General features: G+C 46.3%; 1 protein-coding gene across 2 annotated transcripts in view; it reads left to right on the forward strand.

Annotated features, from left to right (window-relative positions):
• The window catches only part of MYLK (myosin light chain kinase), a 348,762-nt gene that overhangs the window by 237,770 nt on the left and 96,557 nt on the right, over window positions 1–14,435 (forward strand). The window contains exon 17 of one of the 2 annotated variants that reach the window (XM_007528900.3): window positions 4,139–4,255. In XM_007528900.3, coding sequence (XP_007528962.3) covers window positions 4,139–4,255 — 117 coding nt within the window. Of the gene's footprint in view, window positions 1–4,138; window positions 4,256–4,564; window positions 4,692–14,435 lie in introns of those variants that run through there. The other variant, XM_016190727.2, reaches the window with a different exon arrangement.

Below are 14,435 nucleotides of genomic sequence, written 5' to 3' on the forward strand. Positions count from 1 at the left end.
AACCCATCCTATCTTCTCTTCTATGGTCAATGGCCACTTTCTCCAGGGTACCTTCCCAGATTATTGTCAGTGGCCTTAGGCCACAAGAGATCTCTGTGCTCTGCCTCCTTTGATCAGCATGCACATCTGTGTACCCACAGCTGGTAGACATAGTTTGGAAAAAAATTTCGGAGAGGGGGGCTTCTCTGAGGCCTGTGCTTGCATAGCCTCAGTCTACAGACCCACTGAAATAGAATATGACCATATGACATCTAACACCAAGGGGAGCAGAAGAGATGTGATGGTATGTTGGAGTGGGCTGCTCTTGGAGTGGCATGTGGAAGAGTCCTTCCTCTTCTTGAATAGCACTCCCCAGAGCTGCAGGGTTTGGTGTTCCTACATGAGCCTCTGGGCCTGAAAGGTGGCTTCCCAGGTCCATTCTAGACCTTATTCCTCTGATGGAAAACAGCTCAGAAGCCGAACGGAGCTCTGTGCTGCTTCTGAGAAGGGCTGTCTCTCTTCACCACACTTGCATCCTGTGTCTAACCTAGGCCTCACTCCCTGAAAACATCTCCTCTCAATCTAATAACGAATATTTATGCTTGTTGCTGTTATGATTCACTTTTCCATTGCCTTTAGAATCTGGTAGAGGCTTTTTCAAAACCTGTATACTCATCCTACAAAGTAGGGTTTATGCAGCACCTGTGATGGTCCTGTGTTCTGGTCCTGCTAGTGGTTTGCATGATCCATGGGAAGAACTCTGAGACTAGATTTTCCTTCCACTTTTAGAAACTTTAGTATCTTCTTCCATAGCAGGTTAGACTTGATTCAATACCCATGGCTGTAGCTCCCATAGTTCCTACCACATCACCTGGAAGCACTCTGCCTTGGTCATTCTTAGAATGGCAAATATTTGTTTGCTTGTTTGTTTGTTTGTTTTACTGTGACTGCATTCCAGCCCCAGGAAAAACACTCATAATAGACATAGATGATCACTTCCTCTTAAAAGAGCTGGTGTGGGGGACATGCGTATATGCCAGTAGTGGACTATAAGACATATTTTGAGAAAGGTGCAGAAGATTTGGTTCATCTGAGATTAGGAGTGTTTAGGGGTGATGTGGAGGTACCATCCTTGAGGAAGTGATCATTTACTGAGTGACACTGTCCAAACTTGACAGGGGGGTTGGGAGGCACTGTGGACAGAGGGCAGCCTCAGAGCAGAGCCTCCAAGATTTGGGACTGGGTCCTCCTGCCACACATACCTTGTCCTTCCCACTCCCCCAGGAGGAAAGCTCTCCCTGAGGCAGAGACATTCACTGGGTTCCTGATTCCCTGAGAGGTGCCTCCCATCCCCCTCATCTCCAGCTCAAAATTCCCCACCAGGCTGAGGCTTCTCAAAAAGAGAAAAAAAAAAGGGGGGGGGGGTGATGGGAAATGGTTTTTCTTCTGAAGGACAGGAATAAGCTCTCCCACAGGAAATACCAGATTCTCCACTCTGAGCTTGCCCAGCCTCCAAGCTTGTCCAGAGCCCTCCCCCAGAGCCCTTCCCTGGCCCGTGCACATGGTGGTCAGAGGTCCAGACTTTGGACAGTATAGAGTTTGCCTTCACTGATGCTTCCCCTGAGCAAGGGGGTGAGGATTGTGATCCAAAAACTCTACTCCTCTTGGTGGTCTCATGCCTTTCTCAGCAGTTTGTGTTGTTCTGGTTTAGGCTAGAGGCAGCTAGGGAACTGAGAAAGACAGAACAGGATATTCTCGGGGAGCGGGGACTTCCAGAGCCCTAGCCTCATAGAAGGAAAGCTGCAAGATGGGATTCATTTCCTCTAAGCTTCAAGTTTTGGAGCAAAAGGTCCTCTTAACCTTTTTCTGACCTCCCAGATGAATAGAAATCTCTCTCTCTCTCTCTTTAGTCAATGGGAGTCCTCATACCTCAATCTAGTGCCTACATGCTCTTCAAAAATCCAACTCAAGTCATTTCTGTGGCAGTGTCTACAGACCCCATCTCCCAGCCACAGTGGGAGGAAGATCCCAAACTGTTGGGGACAGCACAGGGGTAGAGTGAGACCCTGAACATAGACACTTTGTTGCACTGAGTTTATACACACATGTGAATTGGGGCACAAAGATAATGCACAAGCACATGAAAAGTGGAAACTTGAACACAAGATGCTCACTGTGGGAGGAGTTTTGGGTAAGATAACTGTACCTGGCACTTCCAGCTGGCCAATGGGAAGCTGGTCCAGATGTGACATGTGCACAAGATAAGAGGTTCTACACACAGAGACCTTCTTAGAACCTTTTCCAGGGCCCTTGGGTACCTATTCCTGAGTTTTCCCTTCTCTCTAATTTCACGTCTGCACAAATCCTATCTAATAACCTAATAAAGGAAGATTTGAAAATAATGTCGATCATACATGTTCCCTTATAATTCTTTTAAGAGACTTTGCATTAGACCCACAGGATAGGGGGTTGGGAAAAGGTCCCAGTAAGCCTCCCACCTCTTATGAACCCACAGCCTCCCTATAGCAAGGCTTTTCCCAAAGGGCAGAGACTGCAGAAGAGAGAAGAGTGGGAGAAATTCAGACATTCATCCTGGGCCAGGCGATCAGGAGATCTAAGCTCTCCCCAACTCTGAAGAGTAAAAAGAACTCTCATGCATGCCTCTAGTTTCTCTTCCAGCCTTCCTGAGGTTTGCTGGGCAGAGACCTTGTCCTCCTTCCTCTCTCTCTGAATCTTCTTGTATGTGCCCGTCAGGTCTGTGTATCTGTCTAATGGGACAGCAGTAATTTTTGAGATGAAAGACCCTTTATGTAGGCCAGGCAGTGGCACACCCAGTTGAGTTCACATATTACCAAGCCCAAGGGCCTGGGTTCAAATCCCGTGTCCCTATCTGCAGGGGGGATGCTTGACAAGAGCTGAAGCAGGTTTTCAGGTGCCTCTCTTGCTCTTTCCCTCTCTCTCTCTCTTACCAACCCCTCTCAATTTTTCTCTGTCCTATCAAGTAAAAAAAAAAATTATTAGTTAAATAAAAGAAAGTCTTTAGAAACAAAACCTTTAGGAGCAATATCTTATGTCTTGCCTTCAGGCTTTGTGCCTAATGCAAACTCTGGAGGTGCACAGAGCCCCCTCCCCTCTAGGATAAGTGGCCTGTGCTGGGCAGTGTAGGGGAGTGCATCGTGTGTGTGTGTGTGTGTGTGTGTGTGTGTGTGTGTGTGTGCAGAATCTGTTGTGTTCTGTCTTGCTCTTTGCATGACTATAGGCCAACTATAGGCCAGCTTTCAGCATGACTCATGCTTGTGTGCCTGACAGCAGAACCTAGGATATGCTTCCTCCTACCTGACAGAAGGTTTGGCCCCAGCTTACCTTTCCCCACACTCTGAGGAGAACCCACAGAGAAGGAATTAAACTGAGAGTTCTGGAATGAACAAGGAGCACATACCAGATTCCTGCATGACTCCTGCCTGATTTCTGTCCCCAGCAGGTCAGAAGAGGGGAGTATTTGTGAGGAATGAAGGTTCCACTGTGGTTGGGGGGTAGGATGTATAGGAATCGTGACAGAGAGGATTCAGGTTGGACCTAAAGACCCCTTGCTGAAGACAGTCAGCCCCCTGGCACCCTTCTCCTAGCTCCAAGCCCCCTTCTGGCCACAGACCATTGATGAAAAGCCAGCTCTGGGGTCTAGGCTCCAGTCACTCTCTCCCCTTCAGATTGGGCCTCCTGCCCCACCCTATTCCTTTGTTCAAAACTCCATTGTTTGAGAGGCATGGCAGTCAGCTCATCACTGTAAATTGAGCAAAGCTGACATGGGTCTATGTAAGGAGCCTGGGGCTGCTTATCTAAGTGCAGTCTCATTGTGCTGGGCCTTGGACCACCTGTCCTTCTGTCATATTGCTGCTCTCTACATGTGGAGATAATTCTCCCCTTTCTTCTGAACCTGTCCATTATAGCCCTGTAGGAGAACTCTGTGGAAGGGCTGGAGGGAGTAATTCAGGGATCAACTATGAGCAAAAGTTCCCTGGCCTTGGTAGGATATAGGGTTGGTGTCCACAGAAATTTGGAGCCCTGTACCATCCTCATGAGCCTGTTGTGTTCTAGGGAACTAGGGTCAGAACTAGGCGATAACCTGGTCAGCTCACTCATTCTTCCTCCTCTTCCCCAGGATCTCTCTGCTCCGTCTCCATTGAGAAGGCACTGCCCGAGGACAGAGGCTTATACAAGTGTGTGGCCAAGAATGCTTCCGGCCAAGCTGAATGTTCCTGCCAAGTCACTGTGGATGGTAGGTGGTGCCCACCTAGCCACACTTTATACCAAGTCCCACTTCTCAGCCCCTCTGTGTTCCACTACACTTGATGAGAACCCTATGCAAAGCTGCCTTCTCCTCCTGACTCATGTGTTTTGTGGGTGTCAAGTCATCTTTACAAAAACAAAACAGGAAGAAAAGTGAGAGCCCACCAAGACCAGTCCTGTATGATCTCATTGCCCCCATTCCAGCTGTGAGGGGGAGTCCCATTTGTCTAGTCCTGACCCCAACATGCAGATTCTAACTAAGCAGGGAAGCTTGGGCACTGGACAGGAGGGAAAATGACACACCCACAGGAAAATGACCATAGAGTGTTCTTCAAGGCACAACAAAGAAGGCTCAGTGCCTGAAGGACAGGCTGAGCGGAGGAGGGGAAAGAGTGAGGTCCTTGAGGGCCAACATCCTCCACAAGGTGAGTTGGGGCTGAGTCTTCAGATAGATGGGCTGGGGCTGCTGACACCAGAAGAGGGGAGTAGCAGCAGTGCATAGGGGGGAAAGGAAGGCAGGAGGTGAGCAGGGGGTGACTGCCAGGCTGATCCAAGTTCCTATGTAAGGAAGGCGCAGAGCCAGCTAGGAGAAATTAGGGTTTCTTCTAAGGACCTTCTGGTGGAATGTCTGACTCTTCTTTCTCTCCTCTGTGTGGTATTTAGAATTAGGGATTTGGAAGTCAAATAAACCTTATGACAGCATCTGCTGCCACCCCTAATCTCACAGAGAGGGCCTCACAGGCATGTCCCTGGCCAATCTAGGGCAGCATCCCACCCTGGGACTCAGTCCAGTGTCCTTATTATTGTGTTACTTGCCTGGTCCTCTCTAAAAAAGTAGTGTGGGGAAGACAATTTCTTGCTCTTGAAATGCTAGATTAGTAATTATTAATGGTATGGAAAAAAAAACTCATACCCAAATTCAGTGTCCTGAAGACCAACTTTGTCCTCCTTCTGCCTCCAGCTTCTGGTCACTTAAGGTCTGCTATCTTAACCTGTTTCACTTTCATTTCCTGAGATGTGAGATGTTTATTCTCCACTCCCACATCTAATCCCACCCCCACCTCATTCTGGGTTTAGTCATCTGATTTCCTGGTCACAGAAACTGAAATTTGTGCTACTTAATGAATGGGAGGAAAGAGAGTCGTAAAGAGGAATGTCTATTCTAATATATATAGTTAGTGGGGTTGGCAAGATAGCTCACATGGGAGAATGCCTACTTGGTTATGCATGAGACTCAGGTTTGAGCAAGGCCTGCTTTTAAAGACAAAATAGTATTTCTGGGAACTCAACTCCAGACACCAAATAATAACAAATACTAAGATTTGGATCTTATGTCTGTTCCAATCAATCTGTAACCAAGTCCAGCCTGCTAATGAGGACCACTGGCTTCTTTGAATTCTATTTATGTGGCTAACTGGAGGCAGGACAGTTTTTCATTTGTTTGCCTTATCTGCAAAATGTCAACACCTTTTGTAGTAGCAGTAAATGATTTATTTTATAACCAAACTTTGTTTTCAAAATAAAATTTCCCTTACAGAATACATTTAGGGATTTATTATTTTTTTTAACCACTCTAGGGTTATCGCTGGCTAGGGTTATCTAGGGTTAGGGCTCACTCAGTGCCACAGCTCTTGGCAGCCATTTGTTCCCCATCTTATTTGATAGGACAGAGAGAAATTGAGAAAGGAGGGAGAGAGAAAGATAGACACATGAAGAACTGCTTCACCACTTGTGATGCATCCCTGCTGCAGGTGGGGAGCAGGGGCTCAAACCCATTTCCTTGCACAGGTCCTTCCTCATAGTAAGTACTATGTGTGCTTAACAGGGTGCACCATCACCTGGCACTCCTGGGATTTTTTTTTTTTTTTTAAGAATTCATTTTGCAACTTCTGTGAGTGTTTTTTTTTTTCCTTTTTTTCCCTTTCATTGATTTCCATCTAGTAGATTCCTTGTTCTCTCCACTAAATCTCCATGACCATAATTATTCCCTTCTCATTTCTTCAAAGGACCCTCTGCAGGAGTGACCTCTGGCTGCAAACTGAGAGCTGGGTCTCAGGAGAGGAGCTAGGAAACAATCCAGCTGGGATAATAAAATTGGCTCAGGCTAATTGGGTTGTGTTTAGTTGGGTGTTTTTATTTTTTCAAGCTGACATTGTCTCCTAGCAGTCATTCATTATCAGTTGCACAAAAGGCACAGACCCTCAGTGCCTACTCTTTCCCCAATCTTTTTGTTTTAAATATCTATCTATTTATTTGTTTATTTATTTATTTATTTACTTATTGTATAGAGACAGAAAAGGGAGATAGAAAGGGAGAGAGAAAGAGAGACACCTGCAGTGCTGCTTCACCACCCATGAAGCTTAGCCCCTGTAGGTGGGAACTGGGTACTTGAACCCAAGTCCTCATCCATTATAACATGTACACTTAACCTGGAATACCACAGTCTGACCCACTCCCTGTTTTTATACATAGAGATGTGTGAATGTCTCTCCCACTATCGGGCTTTTTGCTAAACTTGGCTTTCTTTTTATATTTATTTATTCCCTTTTGTTGCCCTTGTTTTGTTGTTGTAGTTATTATTGTTGTTGTTATTGATGTCATCATTGTTGGATAGGACAGAGAGAAATGGAGAGAGGAGGGGAAGACAGAGAGGGGGAAAGAAAGAGAGACACCAGCAGACCTGCTTCACTGCCTGTGAAGCGACTCCCCTGTAGGTGGGGAGCCAGGGCCTTGAACCAGGATCCTTATGCTGGTCCTTGTGCTTTGCACCACCTGCATTTAACCTGCTGCGCTACCGCCCGATTCCCTATACTTGGCTTTCTTAACCCCAAGCAGGCAGTTGAAGTTGACAGTCTCCTAACTGCTCCTCTGTGCCTACTCTTCTCCTATGCTACCCTCAGCTGAGTGACCAGGTGCCCTGTCCTCACCCTGTACCCAGTCCTGTCTGCTCTCTCCTGTCTCCATGGCAATGGTACCTACATTAGAGATTACAAAAGGTTCATACACCTTTTGAAATCACAGGCAAGGTTTTGCATGCTTCTGGATTAAATCATTGTTCTGAAGTGAGAATCCATAGCTTTAAATCAAAATCATCAAAATGAATCATAAGTGAAAAAGCTGAGAAGAGGGGTTGGGTGGTAGCGTAGTGGGTTAAATGCACATGGCGTGAAGCACAAGGATCAGTGTAAGGATCCCAGTTCAAGCCCCCGGCTCCCCACCTATAGGGGAGTCGCTTCACAGGCAGTGAAGCAGGTCTGCAGGTGTCTCTCTTTCTCTCCCCCTCTCTGTCTTCCTGTCTCCATTTCTCTCTGTCCTATCCAGCAATGGTGACATCAACAACAATAATAATAACTACAACAACAATAAAACAACAAGGGCAACAAAAGGGGGGAAAAGTTAAGAGGGTAGGTCCAGTGACCTACGGTGGAGGGAGATGGCATTTTGGTGGGAGGAGTGTACTGACACATATTTAGGGGAAGTGTGAAACTGTACCCCTGAGACAAAAAGGGACTTATAAAATAACATAGCCTCAATCAAAACTATTAAGTAAAATGCTTTGGGGTGAGGAGTGAAGTGGTAGAGCACCAGACGATCATGTTTGCCACCATATGCTAGAGCTGGGCAATACTCTGGTCTCTTGTCCTCTCTCCCTTATTAAAACAAACCTTTTTGTAAGTAAGATAACTCCTATTAAAAGCCTGTTAAGAGCTCCAATTTACATGGCCAAGATCCCAGAATCTGCAGGGTCATTTCCTAGCACTACATTATGCCAGAGGTGAACAGTACTTTAGCATCATTCTCTCCTCTCTCAGACTCTCACTCTCACAAGTGTAGCAGAAGGCAGGCATCCGATCCTACTACAGAAGGGAGCTGAAGCCTAGAGTGGGTTAAGGACTTGCCAAGAAGCTTACCCAGGAGTAGAAAAAGCTGACCTTCAGCACCTGCCTTGGCCATTTGTAGTTGATGCAGCAGATGAGCAGAACATCTGTCTCACAGATAAACCAGGACTCACTGAGGCTCAGCAGCCTACCAGAACACTCAGACAACACACAAGAGATACAGTGTCTCTGGGTATGTGAGCCCAAAGCTAATACCCTTCCAACCACTGTGCACAGAGTGTTACAATGGGAGTGACTCTGGCAGGACTTGGACCAAGGTGTGTCCAGTTCCAGATACTGCACCTCTCCACCAGCTGCTGTGGCCTCCCCTGACCAGCAGTTTCCATGGCAGTGGCTCTCCCTTAGTAGTCCTCTTGCCTGCCAGCAATCCTGTGTATCCGGTGAGTGGCCTATTTCTTCTCATACAGACCCTAGTGTAAAGTGAGGAAGTAAAACCATTTGCAGCCTAAAAGTCCCAACACTTATGTCAGAAGATACCTCAGCACCCTCACTGGCTTGTCTAGCCTTCCCAGCCCAAGTCATCTTGCCCCATCCTCATTGGCTGTGTGTGTGTGGCCTCAAATTAAGATCAAGGGCTTTGTGACTGCAGAGGTTTGGGTATTAGTATGGCAGGAGTTGATGTTCCAGTCACTTATTCCAAGCCCCCACACAGATATGTTCATGCCACAAATATGTCTCTGCATGGCCCTGCCACTCTGTGCAGGTACTGCCCCCAGGGCTGGGATTGGAAGCAGTAAACAAAGTCAGAAGCTTCTGCCCTCAGGGACTTTACATTCTAGAGACTGAGAGGCAACATTCAGATGAACAAAAACATCCTATAATCTCAAGAAGCATTATTACGTGCTGTGAGAAAGGAGAGAAGGCCAGTGGGAGAGAGAATGCTGTGGTCAGGGAAGGTTAGGGCCTCTTCAGGAAGTGATGTGTGAGCAGAGACCTGAAGGAGGCAAGGAGAAGCCCCAGGAGTGAGGAGGAAGAGGTAATGATGACTTGAGCGAAGCCCTGAGCTGAGCCTAAGCTGGTGGCCTCCCCAAAGGGAGAAAGAGGAAAAGGGGGCCAGGGTGGCAGGGCCTAGTGCAGTGTGAGGGGCAAAGAGTAGCATATGAGACTGAGAGTGGCCTGTGGGCACCTCTGCCAGGCCAGGTAAGCTGTGGCAAGGACACTCTGAATTTTATTTCAAATGAAATGAGACTGCTCCAAATATTGTAAAGGATGGCTCAGGAGGCCATCTAACAGCCAGACCTAGGGAGGGAAAGAAAGAGAGCAAGGAAACCAGCTGGCTGCCACAACTCAGGCAGGAGAAGACAGTGTAGACACAGGAAGAGGGAGTAAATGAACAGCTTCAGAATCTCTTGATGGTAGAGCTGGTAGGATTTTCTGATGGATTGGAAATGGAGAGAGAAAGAAGTCTCAGGTGAGCCTTTCCAAGGGAGAGCCCCATTCACTGGTGGGACCACTTACTGATTAGAGTGCAGTTTCCATGGGGGAAGCTGAGAGGCCCCTAACCTTCCACCAGTCTCAGTGAACCTGAACATATGTGGAGTAATCCACATATGAAGTCATTTGATGCCCTGGTATTGAAGGAGGTCCCTGGGGCAGGTGTGGAGGGAGGAGGGAAGGAAAGAGTCTGAGGCAAGCCATAGGAGGCAGGACAGAGGTATGCAAAGCAGACAGAGGAGACAAAGGAGTGGCCTCAGAGAAACAGGAAGAAATCCAGGAGAGAGGGAGTGTCTCAGAAGCCAGATAATGATTATTTGAATAAGAAAGGCAGGACGGTGGGGGGGGGGGGGGAGTAGAGAGCATAATGGTTATGCAAAGAGACTCTTGCCTTACTGCTCTGAAGTCCCAGGTTCAATCCACCGCAAACAAGAGTTGATCAGTGCTTTGGTAAATAAATAAATAAATAAATAAATAAATAAATAAATAAATGCAAAAAGGGGCCAGGTGGTAGTGCAGTGGGTTCAATGCACATGGCATGAAGTGCAAGGACCAGTGTAAGGATCCCAGTTCCAGCCCCTGGCTCCCCACCTGCAGGGGGTTAATTCACAAGCAGTGAAGCAAGTCTCTCCCCCTCTCTGTCTTCTCTCTCTGTCCTATCCAACAACAACAACAGCAATAATAATAAGAAGAATGATAACAACAATAAACAACAAGGGCAACAAAAGGGGAAAAAAAAGCCTCCGAGAGCACTGCAGGCACTGAGTCCCAGCAATAACACTGGAGTCAAAAAAATGCAAAAAAAAATTTTTTTTAATTTTTAAAAAAATAAATAAAAATAAAGGCAGGACAGAGATTAGTGTGTGATGCCATTGCCAGGCAGGGATGAGCCCAGGTAGGGATGAGCCTGAGCATTGTTCATTGGATTTAACAAAACTGAAGATACTAGTGACCCTGACAAAGGGAGTTAGGGGAACGATAAGGACAAAGCCTGATTTGAGGTTTATAGACTGAGTCCTGGGCTGGCAAAATAGCTCACTTGAATAGTGTGCTTCTTTGTCATGTGAACCACCCATGTACAAGCCCAACCCCTACAGCACTAAAAGAAACTTTGATTAGTGCTGGTCTTCTCCCTCCACCCATCTCTATCTCTCTTTCCATCCTCCCCTCCCCCCCACCTCTCTCTGCCTCACCTTCCCTTGCTCCTCAATCCCACCCATCTTTATGAAAGAGAGAGAGAGAGAGAGAGAGAGAAAGAGAGAGAGAACAAGACCAAGTGACCTTCTGAAGTCACTAGCTAGGCAGGAATTTAAGCCCTTTTTTTCCCCCCACTTTCATTTTTTTTATTAGTGATTTAATGTTGGGTTACAGAGTTGATTATATGGCTACAGGGATATAGGTCCATACATACCCACCACCAAAGTTCTTCATGATAACCATCACAGTTCTCTCAAAGTCAATAGACACAGTTTGGTTTTTGTTGTTGTTTGCTCGCTTGCTAAACCCCATTCTTGACTCCCAATCACTTACTGAGTTCATGGTCAACACGGTAACTTCAGATGTGGCTAAGCTGATTTCCAGCCACCTGTCTTTGCTGGCCTCAGATCTGCTATATGCATAAATCTGCTACCATGTTCATATCTGTGTCCTGTATTGTCATAGGCAGCTCACATGTATCAGGTGGAGCTGTGTCAAGAGGTCAGAAACACTGGAATGTTAAGGAATTATGTGAATCTGAAGCATATCTACAGAGCATTTGGTGTTGTATCAGCACAAAGTATTCCATGTGTGCCATCTAGTGTTTTGGTCTCATTTATTTCTCTGTTGGAATATAGGTCTTTGTTTTTCTGGTGAAGCAGGTCAGACTCAGAAGAGTTAAGGAATTTGTGCAAAGACTCATGTCACCAAACAGCAGAGCCAGAAAAGAGCTGTTTCTTTAGTGGAACTCTCTCCCTCTCTATGATGTTGGTTTGCTGATTGTCCTTGGGCAGAAGAGAGACCAGGCTCCCTGTTGTGTCCCCTCATGGAGCTCCCAGAAGCTCCCTCAAAACCATGTTCCCCTGTGTTCCCTCGGGTTAAAGCTCAGGGAACCAAATCCTTGGTAGAGAAAAGAAAATACTGCCCCGAAGGCTGAGTCCAGAGCTGAGCCAGGAGTGGGAAGGGTGAGGCATTGCCCATATAAGGGCACATTTTCCTCTCTGTGGAGTGGCCCCCCACATCCTCACACTGCTGCTCCCCCCCCCATGTGCCTTTGAGGGCACAACTAGGCCAGCAAAGAACTCCAACCCTGGGGCCTTGATCTAGAAATGGAGTTCAGTTTCATCACAAACTGATTAAAATAGACAGTAAATAGACAAGAGGCTCTGAATCTTTTATTACAATTATTTTTATCCCCTGGGCAGCCATGTGAGCACAAAGCTGATTCTGATTAAGTGGATGGTACTTGTAGCCTACTCCTTGCAGTGGTTTTCATGGAGGTCTATCGGCCCAGCTTCCCGGTGGGTTATGCACTGCACCCAAGGAGAAGGGAAGCAGGCTGTAGTGTGTGTGTGTGTGTGTGTGTGTGTGGGGGGGGGGGGTTTGCTAAGTCCCACCCCTGTGGGTCTCCAAGTCTAGGGGTGTGCCTGCTCTAAAAGAGAAATTTGAGGCCCTTTCTCATGGCCAGATGGAAAGATAAAGACCACAAGAACTTCTGAAAACAAGTCTCACACATAATTGTGAGCACACATCCCAAACTAAAAACAAATACAGAGGTGGGAGAAAGGCCCACCAGGGAAGATTTTCTGAAGGTGGAAAATTTTATCTTCTTTAAGATTGATTTTTCTTTGTGAGTGAGAGAGGCAGGCCAGAGAATCCCTCAGCCCTGCACACATTGTGCCAGGGATAGAACTTGGGCCCTCATGAAAGTCCAGAGATTAATTGCTTAGTATCTTATCTAAAAGTGAGGACTTCTTATCACTTTATTTATCACTTTATTGGGGAAATGATTTATAAGACTGTTGTCATCAGTGTGAAGTTTCATGCCTCCCACTAATAGTTGTCAGCACACACACCTCCACCAACTTGTCATCTTCCTCCTCCAAAGGACACTAGGTCTTCAGCTGCCTTTAACTCCCCTCTTCCCCTACCCCCACCCCTGGTCTGCCACAATAGACCATAACTAATTGTAGTTTCACTCTGTTTTTCCCTTTTGTTCTTAAACATAAAGGTGGAAATGTCTATAGCAGAAAGGCAAGGTAACGTGGGGAAGAGTGAATTAATAGATGATCATTGTTCTGCTCTCCAGAACAGAAATGGATTCACTCCTTTGCACCTTGTAACACTGTGAGCTATAGAAAATGTGTATAGATGTGGCAGTAAAGACACAGATAGCCTAAAGTATTTACCTGTGATCCTGATATTGCTGATGACACAGCCAAAACTAAAACCTCTTCTCCTATCCTGTTCCCTAATGATGCTGGGAAGCCCAGCTCAGGAGGAGAGGAATTCAGAGGAGTCTCTTTCTTTTCTTCCAGAAACCCAGAAAAACTGGGCCTCTCATCTTTTGCTTGCTGATGCCTCAGTTTATCCACCAGTTAAAACAAACAAATAAAAAAATGACACTTCTTATTGCCTTCCTCCTCTGATGCCCTAGAACTCAACAGGAAAAAAAGACAACCAGGAAAGTAGCTGAAGCTTAGCTAAGCCCTACTTCTGAGTAGGCATCCCTGTCTGCTCCCTTTCTTCTCTTCCTGAAAGGAGATGGGATTGTAGGGCACAGCTCACCTGGTAGAGCACAGAGCACACACTTTACAGTGTGTGAAGGCTCGGGTTCAGAACCTAGTCACTACAGTGGAGCACCTACACAAAGGAAGCTAATCGAGGGGTGGAACAGTGCTGTGGTGCCTCCCCTTCTTTCTCTGTTGTTCTCTCCCTCTTTGTTCCTCACCTTCTAGCTAAAAATTTACTAATTCATTAAAGTAGTCTGCCAGGAGCAGAGGAATCATGTAACCAGAGTTTCAGCAATCACTTGGTGGCAAAGGGGCAGGGAGAGCAAGGGAACAGTGGTAGAGCTTATCACAGTGGGTGGAGCACCTGATTTACCAGCATGAGGTCCTGGGTTTGATGCCCAGTATCATATGTACTTCTGATACTTCCTCTTCCTCGTTAATAAGTAAGTACATTAACCTTGGAAAAGGAGGGCAGCGCAAAACAAATTCCTTCCTTCCTTCCTTCCTTCCTTTCTTTCTCTCTCTATTTCTTCCTTTATTTCTTTTTTTGTTTGTTTGTTTTTATTCCCACCAGGATTATTTCTGGGGCTTAGTGTCAGCACTACAAATCTACCTTTCCTGGTGGCCACTTTTTTTTTCTTTTCTTCTTCTACTTTTTATTAGATAGGACAGAAAGAAATTGAGAGGATGAGGGAAAGATAGAGAGGGGAGAGAGGAAGGTAGATACTTACAGACACCTGCTTCATTACTTGTGAAGCTTCCTGCCTATAGGTAGGGAGTGGGGGCTTGAACCTGGATCTTTGTGCATAGTAACATTTGTACTCAACTGGGTGTACTGACATCCAGCCCCTCAAAACAAATTAATTTCTGGGTGTACCTTTCTTTTCTTTTTTTTTTTTCTTTGGTCATTACAGGGGCTTCACTGTTCTGAGCCAACATTTTTCAGAAATAGTGACAGCAACAGAAAGGTGGAGAGGAGGGAAAGAAATCACAGCACCAAAGCTTCCTCCAGAGCAATGGGTCCTGGGCTTAAACCTGGGTCATATGCATGAGAAAGCAAGAACACAGTCCAAGCGAGCTAGTCTACAGACCCCAGAATACTTCTTCAAATTTCCATTGAAGCCTA

This window comes from Erinaceus europaeus, chromosome 9, assembly GCF_950295315.1.
Source record: "Erinaceus europaeus chromosome 9, mEriEur2.1, whole genome shotgun sequence".
Taxonomy (NCBI): Eukaryota; Metazoa; Chordata; class Mammalia; order Eulipotyphla; family Erinaceidae; genus Erinaceus; species Erinaceus europaeus.